Source organism: Symsagittifera roscoffensis, chromosome 7, assembly GCF_963678635.1.
Source record: "Symsagittifera roscoffensis chromosome 7, txSymRosc1.1, whole genome shotgun sequence".
NCBI classification, from domain to species: Eukaryota; Metazoa; Xenacoelomorpha; order Acoela; family Convolutidae; genus Symsagittifera; species Symsagittifera roscoffensis.
The window spans coordinates 42,017,202-42,044,395 of NC_087068.1; the positions used below are offsets into that span (position 1 = coordinate 42,017,202).

General features: G+C 40.0%; 2 protein-coding genes across 2 annotated transcripts in view; one reads left to right on the plus strand and one right to left on the minus strand.

The window, feature by feature from the left end:
* The window catches only part of LOC134851347 (alkyldihydroxyacetonephosphate synthase, peroxisomal-like), a 181,910-nt gene that overhangs the window by 69,782 nt on the left and 84,934 nt on the right, over positions 1 to 27,194 (plus strand). The window lies entirely within an intron of this gene.
* LOC134852038 (uncharacterized) lies at positions 998 to 1,687 on the minus strand. The gene has a single exon (XM_063868317.1). The coding sequence runs from the start codon at positions 1,685 to 1,687 to the stop codon at positions 998 to 1,000; it is 690 nt and encodes a 229-aa protein (XP_063724387.1).

The window sequence follows — 27,194 nt, forward strand, 5'->3', positions numbered from 1 at the left end:
TCTACCGTTTCTAAAGAAGAACCACTTGCAGGTATTTTTTTCATACAACCGGGTTAACCTACGAAATACCATTCAAAAGCTGTCGGTTGAACTATGCAACATAACTACTCATATCTGAACTAAGCAAATCCAGAAACAGGTATATGCACATGTTCGACAATATCCAGCAGTCGGTTTTTCGGCGTCTAGGATACTTTCTTCGCTTCACGCGCACTGCTTGATAAGTAGTTTTCTCCAGCACTCTAGCCTTTTGTTTTGATTGAGAATTAGCCTTAACATTTTAAAATACTCAAATAACTTTTCAGTGCAAGAGTGCAAGTAAAGAATAGACCTTTCCAGTTGATTGTTACAATCAGAGGCTAGATAAAGAAAATGATATATCAAACAAAAAAAAACAGAAAATTAGATTACATACTGTCTGACAAAGTAAGTACTCGTTTTTGTCCTCGGTTCTGTTTATTTGTTATGGACTACTTTTTGTTTGGCTTCATTTTTATATTTACCTGTTTTTGGTCTGAGATTTCCCTCAGTTGGAGTAGAGAAAACATTATTGTAAAAATCGGATACTGAATTAAATATGATATATAAATAGATATAATAGAATAATGTACATTTGGATAACGATTCCAGATTGAATGTATTGTTTTGAATAACAAGAATGTTTTAACGACTAGATTTCACACTTAAGGCTTTCGCAAGTGACCGCTTCAGGTTCTCAAGTGACAAACGATTTGACTGGTGAGATTTGTCCTTGAATCAATTTACTGCACTATAAGTAGATGTTTAAGACATTGTTAAAAAAACATACATAAGTAAATAGGGTAGAATGAGGTACCGAAGGTCGCCTCATGACACTTCCCCCTCTAGAAAAACTTATCTTGTATAAATTTCAGAATGTATAAGGCAGAATTAGCACATGTTAGTATGTCAGCTCATAACCCAATCATAAGTCGAATAGAGCGGAGTTTATGTGAGTTTTAAAGTTTAAGAAGTTTTATCATGCTAGTCGAGTAGTTTGCTCTTTAGTTCTAGGAAAAGGCACTTGCGATCCTTTACGAACAATTGGGGTGAAAGGCGTAGTAATCGTCTGTTCTGTGATTAAACGTTGTGACGAAGACTCTGCAGGGTCGGATTCAGTTACACTCTTGACTGAATGGCGAAGAGGATCGCCATAAAACCTCATCGGTTTCTTGGACCGATTAGAAGATCTGTTTGAATCGCTCGTAGATTGGGAGGTGGGAACGTCAACATCCGCATGTCCAGTAGCCGCCGGGTCCGGAGCTGCAGCCTGAGGAACGGGGCCGGAAATCTGTGGCTGAAGTGTGATAGGCGGATCCTTAGGCGTTGCTCGAGCCCCTGTGGGAGATGTCGAGGCGGAATTTGTCAAAGGATGAACCACCGGAGCTTTCGACGTAGCGACCACGGGAGCCAATCCTTGAGTCGTTGTAACAGGTGCCTCCACCAACTCAAGCTGAGGTCCAGTGATTAAAGAGTCCTCGCTTGATGACTCTGCTGTGAGGTCGATCACCTTGCCCTTCTGAGGTTCTGCTATGGGTCTCGTAGCTGAAGAAGTAGATGGTTGAGACTGAGGCCGAGGAGCATTTCGTCGCTGTAACCGTTCTCCCACTGTGCCAGGCGTAGGTGTTTTTGAGAGTCTTTTTGGCCTTGAAGAGGACGACACATTCATTCGCTGGGAATGCGAGAGTGCTGGTGCTGAGGTATCACGAACGTTGTCGTAAAAACGTAAGGTTCCCTTTGTGATCCCCGATTTCAGCGAGTTTGCGGGGTCACTATTACGAGCCGCCAATTCGCGGAGAAGTCTTGTCCTTGTTGTGGGGGCACATTCCGTTTCCACTGCTTCCAGGTGTTAGCCGCCTTCGCAAGGTTCTCCAAGGCCTTGTAAGGTTGACTATCGGCTATATGCTCGCCCACACCAAAGAGTGGTTTGAATTTACAGGGGATTTCCGGAGTATGAGACGCTCCTCTGGGTACAACTTTAGCCCTATCGCGGCTGTAATCTTGGCTTGATTGCTGCTCTGGAGTTAGGAGGTTTCTCTCCAGTCCTTGCGCTGAAGTAGGAGAATGAACAACATTAGCACGCGCTAACGAAAACTCAGTGTTAGGCTTCCTCCCAAAATGTAGCTCAAAAGGAGATACTTTTAACGTAGAATGCTTAACTTTCCAAACATCGTCAATGATTTGTTGTAAAGTAGACTTCAAGTTTTTAAAATTAGGATCCAATTTTTCTGTTCCTAACTTCCGTTTAATGGTCTAGATCGACCTCTCCACCAGCCCACAACTCCGATGATCCCCCACCGCTGTGAGGATATGTTTTATGCCTCTACTTTTGCAAAATTCTTTAACGACTTCAGAGTTGAACCCAGATCCGTGATATATTCTAATGCTTTCCGGTATACCATAATTACGAATATACGATCGTAAAAATTTGACTTTTTTTTTCGCACTGGTTGTCTTAGTTAACATCACCAAAGGGAACTTAGAAAAACGATCTATTGTGACTAAAATGTAGATTTTCCCCTTTTTATCATCTATTAACGGACCCGCAAAATCAAGTTGCAATTCTTGATTCGGAGCTGACAACGGTGGTAACGGCTTAGCTGAGTTATAAGTTGCTGAAGTTTTGATGTTCTTACCAAATAGAGTACACTCCGGGTATTTTTCGCAGACGTTAACGATCTGACGATTGAGAAATGGCCACCATATATATTCTGAGGCGCCCATCATGGCCGCCTGGCCTGGATGCGAGCGTTGAAGTCGAATCAAAACAGCACTTCGTAATTGTTCGGGTATGGCCAATTTGTTGTCTATCAGGACACAATTGTTCACCACCGCCGCCTCCGTCCAGAATTGGGCCATGTACGCCCCCAGTTTGTTGAAGGATTGCACATCCTTCTTAATGATCGCAGTCCTCATCGGTCCGAGGAACGGGTCTTCTCCTGTCAGCTCTCCCAGCGGATCCACATCGAACAATCCTGGCAATCCGACCACTTTCTTTTTATCCGGAGTGACCAGCGGTTTGTGGTTATTGATGGCATTAAACCCCATTCAGAGTATCTCCCCCCTGTCTAGCCTGTCTCGTTTGCCGTTGCCTCCGACACTTGTTGAGGAACTGGGTAAGGGCCTTTTGTGTAGTCTGTCCTTGCGTAACCACAAAACGTTCTCGTGAATGTCTCAATCTGGCAAGGTTGAGGGTACGTATCTGATCCATACGGCTCGGGCGTTCCATATGGCGAACTGTAGAGAGTCCGGGTCTTTGTTGACTTGAGGTACGAAAAGTAGGCGAACTAGAAGAAAAATTTTCAACAAATTTGAGGAGATTTGTTTGTTCGATGGTGTTATTTGCGAAGTCAATAAAATTAGTAGAAGTATTAGAGTTATTTAGAGTAGAGTTGAGAGTAGTATTTTGAGCAAGATTAATTGAAGTATCCATATCGTGACTGAATTCTGAGATGTAAGATCGGAGACAATGAGTTTGATCAAAAACTTCCGGTTTAGCGTATCTCATTTGCATACTGAGCTGTGATTGGTCGAGACTATCAGAGCATGAAAAGTCGACCTCTCGCGACGATGATATATACTCACAATGTTGCATACTAGCATATGATTGGCTGGTTGACTGAGAGCATGAATTAACGCCCTTTATCGGCGAGAAATTATGACGATAAATTAGCATATCCTTTTGAGATTGGTTAGCAGGTTGAGTATTATTCACGACGCCCTCTAGCGACGACGAACGAAACTGTTTGCCAGAATGCGATTGGCTAGATGAATCAACTGTTGATTGGTCCGTTGTTTGAGTTAAGAGGTAGCCAATATTGCCTCAAGTTTCACCAAACGATCTGATTGGTTGAAATTGGTTACAATATGAAATTTGCCCCACCGGCACTATTTGAGGTTTGGATTGAGAACTAATCAAATTTAAAGCATTGTGAAAAGCTTAAATAGACTTAAAGACAAATAATTCATCATGCGATGACGGTAAAGGTGCTTCAAACGTCGGGTATCCGGACATATAGTCTACAATACCTAGGAAGGAACCGGGTATATGTTCGATTTGATAATCGAACGGAATAAGGCGGTCCGCCCAGCGAGAGAGTCGTGACTGATAAGATTTCTTGCCATAAGTTTCGTTGAGAGCGGAAATAATGGCCTTATGATCGGTTAGAATAACAAAGCGATGACCTAGTAAATAAGTAAGGAAGTGTTCACACGCCCATACAATGGCCATAAGCTCTAACTCGTTGGTACTATACTTGATTTCTGCGGAGTTTAGAAACCTAGAAGCAAACGCAATCGGAGCCCAACAATTTGGTTCGACTTCTTGTTCCAAACAAGCCCCCAGCCCGCTGTGACTTGCATCACATTTAACTCGCGAAGCCTTCGAAGCATCATAGTGAAACAAATTAGGGATGTTTGCGATGAGGTTTAAAATTTTCTGAAACGCAATGTCTTGCTCTTCCCCCCACAAAAAAGATTTATTATTCTCCGCTTTTAACGAAACTCTGAATACAACTGTATATTTGTGCAAATCCGGAATGAAACGTTGAAGGTGATTGAGGTTCCCCATAAACGATCTTAACTGCTTAAGGGTTTTTGGTGGTAACAGGGATTTGATGGCCTCTATTTTCGAGAATTTCGTAGCGTAACCGTTTTCATCGATTTCATACCCTAACCAGACTAACTTGTTAACTGAGAACTCACATTTACTAAGTTTCAACACCCATCCTTCTTCATTCAATCGACTCATGACTCTTTCGACCAGTACATTATGATCCTCAATTTGTCCTTTAGTATCAACCAGTATATCATCAAGGTTACATATGACGCCTTCCAATCCTTGTAAAGTACAGTCCATCGCTTTCTAGAGTTCCGTAGGCATATCCGTCAGTCCGTAGAAACCAATCTTGAATCGATAGGTGCCTGTTGCCTCTCCACACAAAATACTAAAGTTACTATGACTACTGGTTAGCTCCGATAAAGGTAATTGACTAAAAGCGTATTTAAGGTCAAGAGAAGTAAACCACACTTCCCCAGGTGTGTCTCTAGTTATGATTTGGGCCGCCGAGTCAATCAATTTATGCATATTAGGCATTTGGTATTTATTTTGCCAGATTTGAGCATTCATGGCCTTAGCATTAAGCGCAAGTTTTATAGACCCGTCTTTTTTGCTGTTAGAACTATGGGCGCGATGAAATGATCCGTAGTACACTTTTCTAATTTTTCAATGTGCTTGTCTTTGATTAATTTTTTAATCTCAGCCGTGACTCGATCTTGCAAATTTATAGGGACTTTTCGGCCTTTAACTTGTCTAGGCACCAAAAGGTCTTTAAAATTCGTGAATACTTTATGATTTTTCGACCTCCCCAGCCTGCTGAACACATTAGGGTACCTTCGGACAAAATGATCCCTCCAGAACTGTGTGGTCGGATCCAACTCCTGCTCTTCTTCCGCCAAGCTATCTTCTGCCGGTCCGCGTTGCACAGTTTTAATTCCCAATTTCTCATGAAGGTTCAATCCGAGTAAATTCCGCGTAAGATTTTCGGAAACCAAGAAACACGCATTTTCGATTTTCCAACCCTTCGACGTAATAGGGATTTCTAGTGATCCGAACAGTGTAATCGGTTTCTTGTTATAGTCAACATAAGTAACGTCTAGTGGGTGTCTCGCGACGTCCTTAAATTTAACATTAGGAATCCGTTTCATGAGTATTTCCGCCGTTTTCTTGTTTAAGAAAGACACGGGACTGCCAGTGTCCACCGTAGCATAGAAAAAGGAATTACCACAACGTAACTGAATGCTGAGGCTCCTTGGTTGTCCTCCCGCTGCCTTCAGCAGTTCTACATTGTTAATCTGCACAACGTCTATCGCCATGACCCCATATTCCGGCTCGCTGTCACCATTTACGTCAATTAAATTGCACTCTTGATCTGAAGACATCTCTTCATTTTGTACCATGTTAGCACGTCGTTTTGTAGTGTTGCACACCTTAGCAAAATGTCCCCTCTTCTTGCGAGCATTGCAAGTAGCTTCCCTGGCCGGGCACGACCGGCGATGTTCAAGAGAAAACGGGTTACCGCAAAAATAACATGGTTTATTTTGACTTTGTTGTTGGTTAGGACGGTTTACACCTCCTCCCCGGCTGTTGTTTCCTTGATTCTTGAATTGTTGTACTGACGAAGTTGGTTCCTGCTTGACTCGAATAGAGTTGGTACTATTAGAAGTAGCGTTGCTATGCGGGAGCAATTTCTGAAATTGTTCTGATGTTTTAGCCCCTTTCTCATTCTCCAATGCCAGTTGTAGAGTATCGTCAAGATTAGCTTTTGCTCTGATTAATTGCCTCTGAACCTCCACATCGAGAATGCGGCCAATGAACAAGTCTTTCAACGTCGCTCTTTCCTGATCGAGCGGCCAATTACACAGCGCAGTTTGAGCGCTAAGTCTTGCATAAAATGATGAGAATGAGTCATCATCCTGCGTGAAAATAGTATTATACAACATTATCTTTTCGACTGTGTTGTCCCGCTCTGCCTTGAAAAGATCTTCGCAGCACTTTTGAAAATCAATGAAAGAGCTAGTATTGAGGTCCAGGTGAGGGTAAGAATCCAAAAATCGTTTTTCCCCTCATTTCCCAGTGCGAAGAAAAGTCGCGATTTCAAACGCTTCTCTGCCTCATGGTAACACCAGTTATGTCCAATGCGAGGTCCTTTCCTCCTCCTCTCTTGATTGTACTCATCGATTCTTGTATTGGCTGCTGCAACTCGGAGGTTCCTATTGGTTACATCTGCTGCACTTTCATCCGTTCCCGGTGCTTCAGGCTTCGGGTAAGGTTCATCCACTATCTCTGCTGGGGTAACTAGGACCTCCCCCGGTGAAATATTGTCTTTGAGACTAACGGCCAAAAAAAATGTCCCGCCCAAGTTTCCCAAATGAAAGGTGGGTTAACCGATGTTTTCGCCCAAAAGGGTGGTATTCCGAGTAGGTCAGTCCTATCTTCATTCACAGGAACTGCTGGCTGCGCCATGTGATTTCCCTCAGTTGGAGTAGGGAAAACAGTATTGTAAAATAAGGATATTGAATTAAATATGATATATAAATAGATAGAATAGAATAATATTTATATGAATAACGATTCCAGATTGAATGTATTGTTTTGAATAACGAGAATGTTTTAACGACTAGATTTCACACTTAAGGCTTTCGCAAGTGACCGCTTCAGGTTCTCAAGTGACAAACGATTTGACTGGTGAGATTTGTCCTTGAATCAATTTACTGCACTATAAGTAGATATTTAAGACATAGTTAAATAAACATACATAAGTAAATAGGATAGAATGAGGTACCGAAGGTCGCCTCATGACAAGGTCCTATCAACGGGACTGCCTAACGCCACACCCCTTACGGGATTTTTCAATCTTAATTATATGGATCTCAGCATCTCCAGGCCACTGGGTCTCAGTATCCCCAGCATCACCAGACCCTTGGCTCTCAGCATCCCAGACCATAAGTTAACTCATAAAAAAGGGCTACTATCGACTTTTTATTATTGTATGGTTTTGCACAGTTTGAGGATATTATCCCATCCATCGGGAATGGATTGACCTTTTACTCAATTCTAGCTCCTAAAATAAAAGTAAACGTTTATAAAATTAGTTTTCGGACATGTCCAGAAAAATGAGGTTTTTATAAATCCGACGCAGTTTTCACCTCCAGAGATAAATTTGTCCTATGTTGATCTTAGTCAGAGAAGCCTCATCTTCACCACCGGTAAGAGTTGCTAGCTTTGATCCTGGTGTTTCCGATCTGTAGAATAGGAGAAATAACGATTGTAACTGTACTTTCCTTGCGTTTCGGAAGACTTTTCTTTTAAAATCGCTTTGACGCAAGCTCTTATGTCTGTTCACTTCATTTATTATACTGTCTGGTTTTCGCGATTTTCGATGGTCATGAAAATTTGATTGTTGCGTGTCATGCACGTTAAACAAAAAGTTTTAAAATAATATCGTAATTTCTCTCTTGCTTTTAATTTTCTGGCTCTTTTTGCAGATAACACTCTTATATGGTTTTTCATACACCGAAAAAGCATATAAGAAGGTTATCTGCAAAAAAGCGCCAGAAAATTAAAAGCAAGAGAGAAGTTACGATATAAGGTATCTCTCCTTTTCGATTAAAAATCAAGGTGGTGCATGAAAATACATATATGTCACTCAAACGGATGGGAATACTATCACTATGGTTGACGAGCACTGTAAAGCGGATAGTCACGAGCAACCTTCACTTTATGTAGTGTCAGATAAAGCTGACAAAAGATGCCAACATCCGTAATCTGGGTAAATTCAATAATTACTCGGATTAAGGATAAGAGCGGCGCAACCCGGTAACCTCATAAAAATTGTACATTCAGAACAACCATTTGCGTCAAAATTCTTTCTTGATAAACCCTCTCAAAAATAAATTCCTGTAACTATCATATAAGTCTGCGGGACCAACTTTGAATATAAATATTGAAGCAGTTAAAGATATTTCGAACTTTCAATTCATGTTATACTCAATCCTTGTTTCATTCCGAAAAAGCACGTGTTGGGCTGATTCTACAGTGGCGACAGAAATAACGAGTCTCAGGAGTCTCATATGTTTTCTCGAAAGGATCCACCACAGCCAAGTTATATTTGAGCTCGGCAAGACAATTGGGGACAAGGATATGAACATCGCGAATGCTTTAGAGTGGGCACATCACCTGGAAGCCGTAATTAGAATTAAGGAAGAAGAACAAACGCCACCAATTGCAGCCATACGGAGGGATGAAACAGAAATCCTAATAGACTCGCTGAACAGACTAGACAAACAGATGTCGGTTGGTAATGAAAATTATGCACGGAGCAGTGACGGTCGAAGAGACAACTACCACTGTGATAACTGATATAGGGAACAAGGTTCAAGAGACCGAGCAAGAAATCCCACCCCAGGACCAAATACGCGCGAAAGAAATGATGATCACAGAAGGGAAAATAACTATGACAAATGTCGACTATGTGGGCAAAAGGGCCATTGGCGAAGAACTGCCGTAATTGTTTTACTTGTGGGAGTTCTACCCACATTAACGAAATTGACGTTGGAATAAAAGGACGGAAGAAACCAACGTAATCAGGGTGTGCTCCACTAACAAAACAAAATGATTCAATGTGGAGTTGTTATTGAACGGGAAATTGTTAACATGATGGTTAGACAGTGGGAGTAGCAATTCGCTCATAAGGTTCGACACGTATGAAAGGCTTGGAAAGCCGGAAAGCATAAAAGCTTTTAATAATGAAATGTTAGCGGCTAACAACTCGACGTTGAAAATAGCTGGCAGTGTCGACGTCAAAATCCAATTGAAACCAAAATCAGGAGAGCTCGCCCCAAGCGTTTTTAATAACGAAGGATAAAAGGTTACCCTGCCTTCATGGTTCAAATTGTGTTTTTAAAAAAAATTTTGACCAAAAAATCGGTTGTTAATTGGTGGTCTTAGCGGGGGCTGAGCGTAATAAAAAAAAAAGTTAAACTACTAATAAACTGCCAATTCGAATGCTTAGCTCTGAAGTTTGCTACTCAGTGAGTGGTAACTTCAGTGCAGTCACTGTTGGGCCCCTCACTATCTGATGTCATACTTGCTGTACCCAAATTGATGCAAAAACGGTCAACAAAACCCAGCTTACTCTTCCTCGCACGTCTTGATAGGTTATTTCCACAATAGTTTTCAAAAAACACCTGGCTGACGACTGTAATAACAATCAATGGCTATCGATTTTGTTGTTCATGATACTTTTTTTGCTCTTCCTCGCAAGTCTTGATAGGGCCTTTTGTTCAATCACTCTACCCTTCCGGATTGATTGAAAGTAAGCATTAACTTGTCTAAGCACTCGAATAAAACTTTTACAAGTATAAAAGAGACCACTTCAGTTGATCGTTATAATCAGGTTTAAATTAAAATATAATATTGAATGTTTTGAAGCATGAACATTGGAACGCATCTTGTGTGCAAAGGTATGACTGATTTTTACAGTTTTTTGGTTTTTTCATAATTTTTGGTGTTTTCATTGTTATGCTGCTGGTTTTGTAATAGTTTTAAAATGTTTTTTTTTCAACTCCCAATAATTAGTTGTTTCTGGTTCTATACCGCTCAAGTAACAGCGGGTCCACCTTTCCTCCACCCCATTATGCGGGAATTTTCCTTCCTAACCAGGTAAAAAAAATAAATCAGTAAAACTGGAAGGCTTTCGCATTTTGGCCAACCCCTATGGCTGCCGTTTGAAAACCTTAGTGTTGGCATCCAATGGGCGCGGAGTGGATCGTATCTACGTTCGCCAATCATGATGTATTAAATCACACTCAGGAGGGCCATTGAAACAGCTGTTTTTTTTTCGCCGGGAAAAAAAATTACAACGGATAATAAAATTAAACCGTATTACGATTGACTAGCGTCAAGATGAATACTCGAGTGATTTTAACCGTTTCTACCGTTTCTAGAGAAAACCCACTTGAAGGTATTTTCTTCATACAATCGGGTTAATCTACGAAATACCATTCAAAAGCTGTCGGTTGAACTATGCAACTACTCAAATCCGAACTAAGCAAATCCAGAATCAGGTACATGCACATGTTCGACAATATCCAACAGTCGGTTTTTCGGCGTCTATGAGACTTTTTTCGCTCCACTCGCACTGCTTGATAAGTGGTTTTCTCCAGCACTCTAGCCTTTCGTTTTGATTGAGAATTAGCCTTAACATATTAAAATACTCAAATAACTTTTCAGTGCAAGAGTGCAAGTAAAGAATAGACCTTTCCAGTTGATTGTTACAAACAGAGGCTATATAAAGAAAGTGATATATTAAACAAAAAAACCCAGAAAATTAGATTACATACTGTCTGAAAACGTAAGTACTCGTTTTTGTCCTCGGTTCTGTTTCTTGGTTATGGTCTAATTTTTGTTTGGCTTCATTTTTATATTTAGTTTTTTTTGGTCCTATCAACGGGACTGCCTAACGCCACACCCCATACGGGATTTTTCGATCTTAATTATATGGATCTCAGCATCTCCAGGCCACTGGGTCTCAGTATCCCCAGCATCACCAGACCCTTGGCTCTCAGCATCCCAGACCATAAGTTAACTCATAAAAAAGGGCTACTATCGACTTTTTATTATTGTATGGTTTTGCACAGTTAGAGATTGATATCCCATCCATCGGGAATGGATTGACCTTTTACTCACCTCTAGCTCCTAAAATTAAAAAGTATACGTTTATAATATTAGTTTTCGGACATTTCCAGAAAGCTGAGGTTTTTATAAATCCGATACAGTTTTGACCTCCAGAGATAAATTCGTCCGATGTTGATCTGAGTCAGAGAAGCCTCATCCTTACCACCGGGAAGAGTTGCTAACTTTAATCCAGGTCTTTCCGACCTGTAGAGTAATAAAAATAACGATTGTAACTGTACTTACCATGCGTTTCGGAAGACTTTTCTTTTAAAATCGCTTTAACGCAAGTTCTTATGTTTGTTCACTTCATTTATTATATTGTCTGGTTTTCGCGATTTTTGATGGTCGCGAAAATTTGATTGTTGCGTGCAATGCACGTTAAACAAAAAGTTTAAAAATAGTATCGTAATTTCTCTCTTGCTTTAAATTTTCTGGCTCTTTTTGCAGATAACACTCTTATATGGTTTTTCATAAACCGAAAAGCATATAAGAAGGTTATCTGCAAAAAGAGCCAGAAAATTAAAAGCAAGAGTGAAGTTACGATAAAAGGTATATCTCCTTTTCGAATAAAAATCAAGGTGGTGGATGTAAATACATCTATGTCACTCAAACGGTTGGGAATGCTATCACTATGGTTGAGGAGCATTGTAAAGCGGATACTCACGAGCAATCTTCACTTTATATAGTGTCAGATAAAGCCAACAAAAGATGCCAAAATCCGTAATCTGGGTAAAATCAATAAAGACTCGGATTAAGGATAAAAACGGCGCAACCCGGGAACATCATAAAAACTGTACATTCAGGACAATCAGTTGGGTTATAAATTCTTTCTTGATAAAACCTTTCAATATTAAATTCCTGTAATTATCAAATAATTCTGCGGGACCAACTTTGAATATAAATATTAAAGCAGTTAAAGATATTTCAAAATTTCAATTCAATTTATACTCAATCCTTGTTTCATTCCAAAAAAGCATGTAGTGGGCTGATCATACAGTGGCGACAGAAATGACGAGTTCCAGGACATACGGGATTAGTTAGGTTTTCTCGAAGGGATCCACCACAGCCAAATTAGATGAAACAGAAATCCTAATAGACTCGCTGAACAGACTAGTCCAACAGATGTCGGTTGGTAATGAAAAAAAATGCACGGAGCAGTGACGGTCGAAGAGACAACTACCACTGGGATAACTGATAAAAGAAACAAGGTTCAAGAGACCGAGTAAGAACTCCCAGCCCAGGACCAAATACGCGCGAAAGAAATGACGATCCCAGAAAGGAAAACAACTATGACAAATGTCGACTATGTGGGCAAAAGGGCCATTGGCGAAGAACTGCCGTAATTGTTTTACTTGTGGGAGTTCTACCCACATTAACAAAATTGCCCTTGGAATGAAAGGACGGAACAAACCAACGTAATCAGGGTGTGCTCCACTAACAAAACAAAATGTTTCAATGTGGAGTTGTTATTGAACGGTTAATTGGTAACATGACTGTTAGACAGTGGGAGTAGCATTTCGCTCATCAGTTTCGATACGTATGAAATGCTTGGAAAACTGGCAAGCATAAAGGCTTTTGGTAATAAAAAATGTTAGCGGCTAACAACTCGACGTTGAAAATAGCTGGCAGTGTCGACGTCAAAATCCAAATGAAACCAAAATCCGGAGAGTTTGCCCTAAGAGTTTTTAAAAACGGAGGATAAAAGCTTACCCTGCCTTCTTGGTTTGGACTTTATGATAGATAAAGAATGTATTCTAAATTTTGGCGAAAAATTGCTATACAGTAATAAAAATTGGACAGCGCTACCTATATCAGCACAAGCAACGACAAGTGTCCGAACCTATGCAATAGCGCAGATGAATGCAAGAAACCCCAGCACACATGAAAAACTAGTAGAAATCTTCATCAAGGAGGATAACAGTACCGTCTTAGGTAGCACAGAAGATTTAATTGAAGACATACAGGAAATCAAAGAAAAAAAATTGGATTACTGGTAGCTGACTCACTGGTTAGCGTAAGCCAAGGAAAAAGTTGCCTGAAGGTACAGAACATGCGCAGTGAAGCACTCATCATATACCAAGACAAAACAATTGCTCATTAAACCGGTTGGAGAAATCAGATTCAAGTAAATATACTCTGTAGTAGCAACCAACGACCGCAGCACCAGGAGCTTTTTGAATTGGGCAAACCCGTCACTCTGAACTGTGCAAAATTGTCGTTTGAAGAAGAGAACAGATAATGTTTGTTAAACATTACCGGGTATTTTCACGCAGCTCAACGGACGTAGAGTTTTGGATAAAATCAGACATATAACAAAATTAAACGCTGATGCAAAACCATTTCGGCGGGCATAGGGAGTATTAATTTTGATCAGCGGAAAGACATGAAAAAAATCGTGGAGAATTTAAAAAAGGCAACCTAGTTGAACCAACCCACTCGAATTGGGAAGCCCAATCAATACTTAAAAAAAGACGGATCCCACAGATTAGTAGTTGATTACAGAGGATTGAACAATCAAGACGAAAAAACAAGCTGGCTCTAGCAAGTTTAAGTGATGTCATCGACTCATTGGATGGTAAAATGTTCTTTTTCAACAAGGATTTAACTTCTGCTGTTTTCAAATGACGCTAGATGAAGACTCCCAATATCTTAGGGACTTTATAACGCCGATAGTTCTCTATAAATGGAAAAGACTACCGATGGGTCTCGCTTTTGAGATTACCGATGGGACTACCGATGGGAAAAACTACTGATGAGCATTTCAAAAATTAATGGAGTGAATACTAAATTGGTTATCATACGAAATTGCTTTGGTGTACCTAGACAACATTATAATCCTTGGTAGAACATTTGAAGTACATTCAGAGAAGTTGGAATTTATTCTGTGTCGACTAAAAGATGCAGGGTTGAAATGAAAGAATCGAAATCCAGGTTCTTTCAAACAAAAACCCATTTACTTGGACTTTTTGTGTCGAACAACGGCGCAGAAGTGGAACCGGAAAATATAAACGAAGTACAAAAAAATGAAAGATCCTCACAATATTAAACAACTTGGGGCAGTATTAGGACTCCTTGAGTTCTACCGAAAGTTTTTGAAGGGTTTGAAAAAACAGGCGAACTACTTTACCAACTTGTTAAAAAAATTGGAAAAATTCTTCTTAATGAAGCTCGCAAAAAAGTTATTGCGTACGCCATCAAAACGCTGAATAAAGGACAACCAAGTTACTCCGCAACCAAAACGGAACTATACACCAATGCACATTTTACGCATTATTTCCGGAACTATCTGTTGTTACAAAAAACTTAATAGTTACGCATCACAGAGCCTTAACGTGGATTTATAGCTTCAAGGAGCCAGACGGTATGATAGCGAGATGGTTGGAAAAACTAGGGCAGTTCCAATTCGGAATCAAACTCGAAGCGGGAAAAAAAATTCCACATGCAGACTGCTTATCAAGGGTTCTAACTACCACTGAGGAGGTGGTTAATCAAAAAAGAAAAACAACAGATATTTCGAACAATATCTGGGAACAAGCTCTGAAAACTCCCGTTTTGGATTTTTGAAATCTGATGAAATAAGGACTGCAAAGAGGTGACTTCAAAACAAGGAGAGGCTAAAGAAAAGGCAAATGAGTGGCTCCTCAGGGACTTATGGACTTATGGAAATTTTGGATAAATTTGGAAAACATATCCTTATTGAAAACGACCAACTAAAAAGAACAAAACTAACCAAAGAACAGTACATCGTTGTCCAAACTTTTGTGGCTCCAGTGTTCATGAGGAAATTTTCGTTTTGCTATATGAATCTTGTGGACATTTTGGGTACCTAAAGACTTTTCAGTGTACTCAAGAAAGGTTTTACCGGCCTGGAACGAGTCGGGATATTAGAGATTAGGTTGATAGCTGTAAGAAATGCATAGCAAAAAAATGTATGCATCCCCTGCAGACATGGAAGCCAAGCCATCCGTTTTGGCAGGTAGCGTTGGATATCATGTGACCGCTACCGGAATCAGAAGGATTCAAGTACATTTTTCTAATTGGAGATCAATTCTCAAAGTGGTACGAAGCGACGCCACTTCAAAACCAGGAAGCAAAGGCAGTAGCTACGGCATTGGTTGATAATTGAATTTTACGCTTTGGCTGCCCAGAAATTCTGTAAAGCGACAAGTGATCAATCTTCATTTCACATCTTTTCAAAAAATTGGGTTCTTACTGTGAATCGATAGAACTAGCACAACATCATGTCATCATTATTGAAAGGACCAAGAGAAACGCAATTATTGAAAGGACCAAGAGAACAATCGAAGAAAACCACAATGACTGGGCCAAATATCTTATGATGGCTTATAGATCTTCAATTCAAGCAGTGACAAAATACAGTCCGTATTATTTGATTTTTGGTCGCCCTTGCTCCTTGCCATTATATTGCACTTACGAAACATCACAAACTAAAGTCTTTGCAACGCCAAGCGACTACGTCAGAAACCCAAAGAAGGAGATACAAACAAGCCACGAACTGGTGCTAGATACAAAGACGTCGAAGAAGAACGTCAAAAGACCAAGCGACAGAAAACAATCCGGACCTTAGTATAACGCGAACGACAAAGTACTACTTTTTAAACCATCCCTTGGCAAGGGACAAACAAAAAAAACTTAGGTCGTTTTCTAACGGACCACACACAATCAAAAATATTTTAAATGATCTAAATTTGTGATTGAAGACCAGAAATCTAAGAAACAGCAAAAAGTTCATTATGATAGGTTAAAGGTTTTTATCAACGAACAAAAATAAACGCTCAAGACGCGAGAGAAAAACATAATCGCCTCAAAAACAATGCAACAAAAAAAACGGAGGAACAAAAAACGATTTTGTAGTTAAAGAGTTCTTTAACACCAACTCAGAGGTAGAATCTCTTAGTCGGGCAACCCATGATAGAGAAGGAATTTCATCAGAAAGGATATGTTCCGATCAGTTCAGTACTACAACGGAAGTATTGGACATCACAGAACTGATCGCCCCATCAGCATTTACGGAGACTTGACCTTTCAGACCCACCGACAATCCAAGGAGAAGCGTAAGAATTAGAACAGCCTCGAAACTACCATTAACAAGAGAAGCAAATACAGGATCAGAATCTAAAGCAGCTAGTACTGTAAATGATGTTAATAATGAATCACTGAATGGAAAAGGAGGTAATAAACGGTACAATACTAGAAAAAAGAGCAAACGGTTAGCACCTAAACGATTTGGGGACTACTTTTTTTTATTAAGACCATGATGTTGATAATGATGAAAAAAGTAATGTTTTTGCTTAGATATTTTGCTCGTGAAAACAAAATACATATCCTCATCATGAAAAACAATGAAGTGTTCTTTGCTGAGTTTTTCATCATTTTTTTGTGCTTAACTGGCGAAACTTTAATCGCATTTGATTTGAAAACATGATTAAGACTGAATGAGTATCCTTGAGCAAAATTAGCAATTGCACTCAAACAAAAAGGAAACCAGAAACGCTTAGGAGCGGGTGAGTAATGCTTAAACCAGTGGCATCAGAAATAAGGCTAAAGTATTGCATGTGTTTGGCGTCATATTCAGCGACGGCACTTAAGAAAAGCAGCTGGTGGGACAATGCAACCTACCTGCATTAACAATCCAAGCTTATTCCCATTTTCTATCCACTGAGTGAATCAGAGTGTGAGAAATTATAGGATACAGAGAAGGTTCAAACATCAGACTTTGAAAACGAGGATATTACTATACCTCAGGAGAAAGTCGATAGCATCCTAACATCAGAGAGTACAAATAGTTTCAAAGTAAAATCATCAAAAATTTTCATGAAGAAAGAGCACAATAGAAAAGTCAAATTTTTATATCCAATGTGGCAGATTTCGCCTATAAATAAAAAAAGAATGGGCTCAGTTCTAATCAATGGGGAATTAACTATTGGAACCTTGAATGCGCAAGTAAAATCAGCAAGTACTGGTAGTACGTTGGTTTTTGAGGTCCCAACGGGAATGGCACATGTGAGAAAGTGGGGGAACAGGAGTTTCGAACTTGATTCGGTATTGTACATAAACGATGTGAAAACAACTAGAGGACCAGTATTTTGGTACTCAAGTCGCGCTTTGCTCTTCGCAACAAAGAACAGTAAATACCTATCAGGGCAAATTGAAAGTTCGTGAAAAAAGGTCGTTTGCTGTTGAAGTTTTAAGGGATCAAAACATAATTCAGGGAGGCCTCGCAAATAAAACAAATCACGGTTCTGTATGTTTCACATCTGAGTAAAACACTTTTGATTTGTCAGAAAAATTTGGGGAATTAACCACTAAAGGTGTAATAAAAAGTGAACTAGATAGTTTTTTCAACTGCGACACATACTGCGTGTTCTCGAAAAGCACGAATGTGACATAGATGACATTATTTGGCTTTCAGCAAAAGAAACCGGAAGCGGAAGAAAGTTTAATAAAGAAAAAAATGCCTCGAGGTTACCACTCTGAATTGGCGGGGGGCTCATTGTACATGCATCAATGTGCAGAAATAAAGGTCAAGTTCGCTGAAATATCTTTTTGCAAAGAAGAAGTACCGGCGGAAGTTAGAAATTTGAGCAGCGAGTCGCACATAAGATTTATGGACCCAATCAGCAGAATAATTTATCGCAAATATGATCTCACGCTGTGCAATAAAGTCTATCCCAATGCTTTTGAATTAGGTAATGGGTCCGGGTATCATAAGCAAAACAACTGAATTTGATCCGCACGCCAAAAAAATTAGAGAAACTGGCAAACAGTATGCAACTTTGAGCTCCTTTGATAATAGCGTAGAGGTGTTTTCACGGATAAAGCTTTGAGAGACAGTCAGTTGTCACAACTTATGAAGCATAGTCGTAAGACAATAACAGGAAGGGAGGTATACCTGGGACAAAATGGGGAATATGCTCATGATCAATTGGACCATTTTGTTTGATAAATTTTACCACACAGCTGGTTATTTTTTCCATGTTTGCAAAAAGGGAAACACGGATTCTCCGTGATTGGGGAATAGCAAGAGAAGTCGCAATCACTACGCTAACAGTTTATCTTCTAGGTAACAATTTAGGATTGACTTTGCGTATATTTTTTGCGACAGCCTTAATAAAGAACGGGACAATTAAGGAAACGATACTCCAACCGTTAAACCTGTTGGGGGAGTACAGTTATTATTGACACTTGAGGAGTAACTCCAGAAGTAGATACAGACAGGAAAAAGAAAAACAATGTCTGGTAAAGGAAACAAACGTGCAATGCATGGGACAACAGAAAAATATTTTTTTAAACCAAAAAGTAAGTCATACAAGCATAGCAAGCTCGGACAAGTTAAATCAAGACGCGTTTGAGTGCAATTAAAACAAAACACAGTGCTACTTGTGAAATGAAGAATAAAAGAAACGAAAATACAGTGCCTAGATGCCGCAAAAGATGTGTTGTGCCATAAAATGAAAGTTTCTCCTTTTGACAAAGTTTTTCATCTGATCAATAATTATAACCCTTTTTAACGTGAAATTAAACCAAAAGGAACACACTGATTTGCAAAAGTACCCACCATAATTGCTCCGTTGTGAGTGGAGCACTCCAATTTCAAGGAGAGGAACATTGTAGGGAAACTGAATTTTCCTGGTTAGTAAATTATAACTTAGTAGATAAGAACTTGAACTAGTTTGGCAAAGGTCATTGCTAGTTTATGATGTCTGAGAACTGTCAACGCATTAAATAACTTTAACAAATACACATACGCTGGGTCTTTTCCCCCGGATTGGCTCATTCGAACCCTCCGACGTGAACAAAAAGAGACGTTAAAGACGTTAACAGTGGAATCATTAAAAAAAAGAGGGAAGAAAAATTCTAGAATTCTAAATTTTCAAATTTTTGATTGGAACTGGAAAATTTCTCAGAAATGCAAAAACGGCCATTTTGTCGAGAAATTACGAGAAAAACACAACTGAATTAACGAGACGAAAATCAGTTGAAGAAAAACACGAGAAATACGAATCCTCTTTTCGTGGTAAGATGACACAATAGAACGCTTATCGTAACAAAATCTTAGGGAAAGAAGGTCCAGTGGGACATCCCGAGCGGATCCGTACCCTCCCGTACCACGAGATTAGAGAGTAGAAGACGAGATTAGAAGACGGAATTGGAGCCCCGGTGCCCAGAAGCTTTGGTATACTGTTGAAGACTATTAAACGCACATTTTTAGCTGCTGTGATGCGCTGAATAGTTTAATTAACTCCGATTTTACATAATATTTCAGATCATGAGTAGTTAAAAAAGAGGAAAGAGTCAATCCAATTCCTATGGATTCAGTATATAACTGTCACTAAAAACATAGTAAAAAATGGATTCCGAGCCGTGTTTTTAATAGTAATCACGTAGTCTGGGGATCCGAGACCCAGCTAGGTGGTTACTTTTGGATGTGAACGAAAGCTGATTAAAAGTCGTTTGAGTGATGGCCTAAAAGTGGTAAATTTTTACTAAGTCCTAAACAGACCAGAAAAGTGGCTAGGTCTAGACGGTTAAAAACGAGTAGAACTAAGGTAACTGACGCCTGCCAGTCGTCAGTAGGTTCTTTTTCTACGCTCCGTCACTTTGTATGTCTGGGCAAATGTTACATGTCTTGACAGGCGGGAGAAAACTTCACTTTATGTAGTGTCAGAAAAAGCTGATAAAAGGTGCGAAGATCCGTAATCTGGGTAAAATCAAAAAATACTCGGATTAAGCATGTGTAACAGTCGCCTGCTTAAATCACATATGAGGTTAAAGAAAAATAGGCCCTATAACCATTGGCTCAAGAGACGGGGACTATCTCTTGTGTTTTTCTACCTCGAACGGTTGGAGGCAATTCGGTTCACTTGCGACATGAGACTAAAACCCTCGTTACAGCTTAGAGGCCACTACCAAAATACCCCAACACTCTAGAAAATAAGAACGTCCCCATACATAGGTCTCAAAATACACAAAATACGCGAGCGCTGTTAAAACAGGGTCGGAACAGTCCGTACAGTTACTCTTTATTAGACAGTGGAACTTTGATCCATTTCAGATGGATCAACCTGAAACTCTCCTTCCCTCAACATAACAATTATAAAACACACTCAAGAAAACCAAATTGGGTACTCACATACCAGCACACTCGAGAATTGGAGTAAATAAATTAATCAGCAGCTCTAGCATCAAAGGAAATTAAGTTTTAACTCAAGAAGTTTGTAATTAACGAACTCCAGCAAAGGAAGTGAGTTTTAATTTGATAACTGAGTTTTTGGGGCTGGACCATTGGAAGACTTCGGTTTTCCACCTTTCCACTGAAGGTTCACTCTGGTCCACTTCGAATTAATGTCTTCCTCTTTTGCAATTGCTCTGTCTCCTATTTCAGGATAAGACAGCTCTACTCACTTGTGTTTCTTATGTCTGGAAATAGCAATTAGCAATTTCGCGCTGCTTTTTTGACTACTTTCCCGCGATTGTAATTTGGTTGTTCTGATCTTGTATTTCTGAGATTTTCAGTTGTCGCGAGAAAAGTTGAGCATGACAGGCTCAATCCAAATTTTTGAAAAATTCCATTTCACCCCAAATGTAACATTCGCACGGAAGTACATATCGACAGAAAATAAAGCTAGGTTCTAAGAAGACTGGCCAACGTCTAAACAGAGCTCTACATGCTTTTCACCGTCTCTACCAAAGCCAGTTTTTTTGGTGGTCTTTCTAACATCGGGTCGAGAAAAACGTTACTGCTTTCGACTTTGGTCAAAACACTCAAATTAACTTACTTACATGCAAAATTAGTGAGCTCATGGCTGGGTCTCAGTATCCTCAGACCACGAGGTCACTCCTAAAAACAGGGCTACTACTACTTATTATATTACTAGTGTTTTTGATCAGTAGAGAAAAATCATCATCCCCATCGAAGATGGATCAACCTTTTCCCCCAACTCCTAGCTTCTCATCGTCGTAAAAGGAATTCAAATGTTAAATAAATTCAATTCAAGACATAACCGGGAAGCTGAAAGTTTGTATACAATGATATAAGTTCCAGTCTCGAGACCCCTCCGGATTCTTGAATCAGGAGAAATAACAACCTTGTCTTCTTTCCGGAAGGCTGTTTTCCACCCTTCACCGTTGTTGTGAACGGCCTTGCAACAATTGTAGCGGCACAATCGTTGCAACTCGGAACGGTCTCTGCTAACTCTGCAATTCGTTGTTGTTTTTCTATCGAAATTCTCGTAGTTATCACTATCGCATCTATTGTTGTTCTGATTTTTTCTGGTTTTCTTCCAAAATGGCTGTTTTTGCCGTTTCTCGGAAGTGCGACTTCTCAATTCAAATTTTTAAAATTTCAAAATACCAGAATATCTTGACCTTCACCGTTTGACTAATCGTCCCAAAAACGTCACTAATCTCTTAAAACTGTCAATTTGGAAGGTTAGCTGCTAACAATTTGAAATCGCCGAATCTGCATTTTCGTTCATTCTAGTCGAATGTCACAAAAATTACGTTTTTCGAATTGCTCAAAGTCAAACTTCCAAATATGACCGAATGGCACAATGGAAACAGGGCAACACGGGAACATCGTATAAATTTTACAATCAGAGCAATTAGTTGGTTTATAAATCCTTCGTTGATAATCCCTATCAATTATAAATTGCTGTAATTATCACACAAGTCTGCGAGACCATCTTTGAATAGAAATATTGAAGCAGTTAAAGATATTTCGAATTTTAAATTAAAATTATACGCAATCCTTGTTTCATTCCGAGAAAGTACGTTTTGGGCTGTTCCTACAATTTTCAAATTTGACAAAGCACTAAAAGTGTGCAAAAACGTTTGTTTATTTACAAAGATAACTGATTTTTCAGGTTTTTTTTTTAAAGTTTGTGTTTATTTTTGATGTTGAAAACACTACGTTTTGCCGTAATTTTGATGAAAACAAGGTAGTAAAGTTAGCACAAGGATTTGAGTCAGTTAAAACATAGGTCATTTAAAAAAAATTGCAAATTTTATTAAGTTTATTTTCAAGCCAGTCATCAGTTTCTGTTGCTATCTAAAATGCAAGCATACGCTGTGGCAAAGTATCAGATTTTGGTTTTAAAATTTTTTCTGCCAGATCGTAGTTTTGCTGCTTGGGTTAATGCACCCAGTGTTAAATTGAAAGCGCTGCATATCAGGGCAAGCATAGTTTTTTCAAATGTGGTTACACGTAATTGATGGAAAAACTTGAAATTCAAACTTGATGTTAACCTTTAAACAATAGGACTCAAAAACCCTTGAGTAGAAGATGTTCCCAAAAGCTTCAGTTTTTACGATTAATCTTTGACCTAATTATAAATAAACCATTCTTCTCTACTGATTAAATGTTCATCTGTCGTCTTGATGTCCTGTCTCTTTAGTAACTTAGAGCCGGTTTCTCTTATGAAATTTCTTGGTTATTTTTTCATGATTACCCTTGTGAAAAACAAGGTTATCTCAATCGGGTACTGAGATTTTTTCTCGTAAATAACTTTGTTCCGAGGACTCATCCATTTCCCGTGCTCCTTCCTCTTACGGGGTCATTCAACATCTGACATCTTCAATTTCTTGAACACTAACTTAGAATTGCAATCTTTTTGTGTGATGTTGTGTGACCTACACGTGCTTAATGTTCAAAAATGGAGGTTCAACAATTTGTTTGTTGATTTTTTACTTCAAAGATTCAAACAGGTTCAGTTTTTGTCATATCGACTTCTGCCATACGACTTCTGTCATCAACTTTCTGCCATGCGACCAAAATGTGATCTGTTTTTGTTCGATCAAAAAGGAGTGTACTATACGTCAAAATCAATGATAAAGTACTTTATTTGCATAACAAGCTGAAAATGGTAGGAAGGAAGGGATGAAAAAAACTTCAAGTTTTTTTATTCAGTCGTGTATGACAAAACAATCTGAATTTTTGCGACATTTGAAACTGAAAGTCAACGAAATTCTGCATGTAAATGAGTTATTATCCATGGTTTGGCCGATCGTTTTTAAGCCGTAAAAGTTTCCTTGAGCCGGGCTTACGAAAGACCACTTTGAACTGGCTCTGATAGAGAGTTGAAAGCACTTGAGGCTCTTGCACGTTAGTCAATCGTTATAAGGCTTAACCTCCTATTAGCTCGTTATGCACTTTCGGGAGAATGTTACACTTATGATTCGTAATTTTGTAACAGTCGTCTACTTCGGTCACAAATGAGGTTAAAGAAAAATAGGCCATATAACCATTGGCTCAAGAGTCAGGGACACTATCTCTTGTGTTTTTCCACCTCGAACGGTCGGAGCCAATTCAGTTCACTTGCGACATGAGACTAAAAACCCGTTACAGCTTAAAGGCCACTACCAAAATACCCCCCACTCTAGAAAATAAGAACGTTCCCATACTCAGGTCTCAATATACCCAAAATACACGAACGCCGTTAAAAACAGGGTCGGAACAATCCGTACAGTTACTTTTTATCAGACAGTGAAGCTTTGATCCATTTCAGATGGATCAACCTAAAACTCTCCTTACCTCAACCTAAAACTCTCCTTACAATCATAAAACACACTCAAGAAAATTAAATTGGGTACTCACATACCAGCACACTCGAGAATTAGAGGTAACTAAATTAGTAAGCAACTTGAGAATAATTGGGGAATTAAGTTTGGTTCAATAGTTCTAATCGAACAAGTTTTATCTCAAGAATGGAGTTTTGGTTCTGGACCATTGGGACACCTCGGTTGTCCACTTTTCCACCGAAGGTTCACTCTGGTCCAACTGAATTTCGATGTTCTTTGTTTTCTGTATCAAGATAGGGTAGCTCTACTCTCGTATTACTTAGATGTCGGAAATTGCGAATAGCAATTTCCCGCTGCTTAAATTGACCACTTTCCCGCGTTTGTTATCCGGTCGTTCTGATCTTGTATTTCTGAAATTTTCAGTTTTCGCGAGAAAGTTGAGCATGACAGGCCATACTAGAATTTTTGAAAAATTAAATTTCCTCCCAACATTACGTAGTTCGTATTCCTCAAGGTCAAACTTCCAAATATGACCGACTGGCACATACTCCCCGGACAGATCGATGTCCTCATCGCGTGTGACCGCCTGCCAGTGAGTCCCCAGAATACCGAGTGTTGCTCAAGATACAGTGCCAGTGGTCATTTACAGAAGTTTGCAGAAGACTTAAGTTTATCTACACCCCAAAATTCACAACCATATAAAACTGTCACACTATCACTGAACAGCAATCAAAATTTTCATATACCTGCACCTTAAATATCCGCTTTTGAAGCTTATGATTAAATTTTTTTTTGTCCTATCCAATCAGGAAATTGTCATGCAAAATTTTGATTTATATAATAACTATAGCATATTAATAACAATATTTTATTTTGTTAAAATTTCTTTTTCGTGACCTCGAATTTCATCCGAGTTCACACTCGAGCCCCCTCTTTTCCCTCTCAAGACTCAAGAAACCCACATTGAGCTCGCGGCTCACTTTGTATTCCTAGCCTTTGAAGTGCTAGGACCCGATGAATTTGACACCGTGATCTGCCTTAGCAGCGCTTCCTCATCATCAGAGCTGATCACGATTTCTTCCCATGCTTTCAATTGTTCGAAGGATCGCATCCACTCCTTATGCTCCTGCAACCTCATTGCCTGATTTGGCAAACCTTTCACTTTCAATTCCTTGTTCAAGCAAAAAAACAAAAGGAATTGTGCAGGCTCAAGCTCACGTTCTTCGCCAAGTCCTCCTCCAGTATCGATTCTCTTGCTTTGGTATTATCTCTAGACACCCTACCGACTCTTTTCCAACCTGTTGTAATCGCATTTCGATGGGTCAGCAGAGGTCTCTTGAAGGCTTGCGGACCTATCTCCGCCAGGAACTGTCGGTATTCCTTTTCATATTTCTTCATGTGATCTTTCGTCGCTATGTACAACCAAGATGTTAACGTCGCTCGAAACCACGGAAAGAACCTTATGCGGCTCCATACGTGCCTGACTTCCATTGGTATGGCGAATACCTTGCATACAGTCTCAAGCAACTCAAGTCTCCTGCTGTAATCTATAGCGTATATCGATTCCGCCGTTGGTGTCTTCAACTTCCTATATTTCGTTACATTTTCATCGATCCATCGTAACGCCAACATCGTACTTACTACCAAGATGGTCACCTTCTTCTGATGATCGGGTAACCCGATTGACCGAATTTCTTCTACATCCCACACTAAACAAAGGTTTGAGTGCTCGGGGTACCACACTGTCTGTGCCAAGTAATGGCATGGGCATTCCCCATGTGTAATCTCTATGCTTCGGAGATTGCGTTCTCCCGAGGCTTCCAGCAGCGGCTCTAGTTCAATCATTTTCTCGTGCGCCATATCATTTTCCTCATGCGCTGGGACACTATTCATCGGCTTCCCGATGGCATTTTGTCTCTCAAAATCACTCGTGTTTTCGTCTCCTAAGCTCAAGAGTTCTTCTCCCCAGATCTCACTCAAGTCATCTCTTTGTGCCCTTGTCACCGTTCTCAGGATCTTCCTCAACAGCCTATGTGAATGATGCGACATTCGAGCCAGTCGTACGCTTTTGGGTACCGAGAAGGCCTTATCCACTAGTATCCTTTGGCTGGATACCTCCACCATTGCCATGTGCAATGGATAATGGCTCCCACATAGGTTGGCCATTACTGATCCCACCAAGGGATTTGCATTTACAAGCAGACCATAAGCTTCGCTCAGGAGAAATCCCATCTCCCCCATTAGACCGATCTTCCACTCTCTGATATGTTTCTGGGTGGTTTGCAACGCCACCGGCCACGACTCCACGCTTAACGCAGTCACCAAATGGTGTTCAGACTCCAGCATCTCCAGTGATTGCAGGCTACACATTCTAGAGGAGAACCCCAGCGCCGTTGCTATATTTACTGTAGTGTTCGTACAGCATTCAGCCATTATCTGCACCTCGCTCTTCTCTCTTTCTGTTATGTCACCAAACCAAGCGACTAGGTCTTCTCTCTGGAAAGATTGTATTCTGACACATGATCTTCCATCACAGGTGTGCCCTCCGCCTCCGCGCGTCAAGTCAAGACAGCTGCCAGGTTCCAACTTCTTCACTGATCCCAGCTTACTCGCTGCTTCGCCCGACTCTTTACTCTGTGGTAGAATCAATTTGTGTATTACGTCCAAAATTCCCAGGACCTCATCTTTTGTTGGCGTTAGCCTCATCCGTTCCGTGACTTCTTCAATCAAGCTCGCATGGGAATGTGGACACCAGGAGGATCTCAACAATTTTCAAACAGTACCCAAATTCGTAGTCATCATGCCATTTCCATTCCCCATCCTTAATTCCACTCTTTTGCTCGAGCGCGGCACGCTTATCACCTTGGGTGTCGCCTCAAGTAGCAGGCCTAGGCTCGGTTTCTCCCTCTCCATTGAATTGATTATGATTATCTTCTCCGTCCAAAACTTCAACAGCTCCGTCACCTCGTGATTCCTGTGAGCGCTCCCGGCCTCTGAATTCAAGAAAGGATTGTACGCTATTCCCATCACTCCAGACACGTATTGATACTCTCCCTTTTATTGGGTCTCGAGTAATCCTCAGCCAAGGCGAAGTTGCGATGCACATCATGCCCCTCTTCAAATTTCTTGTTGTGGAATCTTCGTATCTCATCAACATTCCCATGATTCTCTAGGGATTGCCTCGAGTCATCTTCCTTCTCAACTCTGGTACACGTTCAGTATGACGGTGGATACTCTTCTCTCCATGGTTTTGCTCCCCATGGCCTTCTGATGACACGCTTGGACGGTGTTATTAGTCATTACGGACATTATCCACCTCAAGAAACAAGTGGCATCTTTTCTTCTCGCCAGACTCAAACCGGAGTTATCTCTCGCGACGTGTTGTACCAGCATCTGATAG

What these genes read in the sequence shown, in the direction of transcription:
- LOC134852038 (XM_063868317.1), bottom strand. Translation starts at nt 1,687, where the DNA reads ATGAATGTGTCGTCCTCTTCAAGGCCAAAAAGACTCTCAAAAACACCT.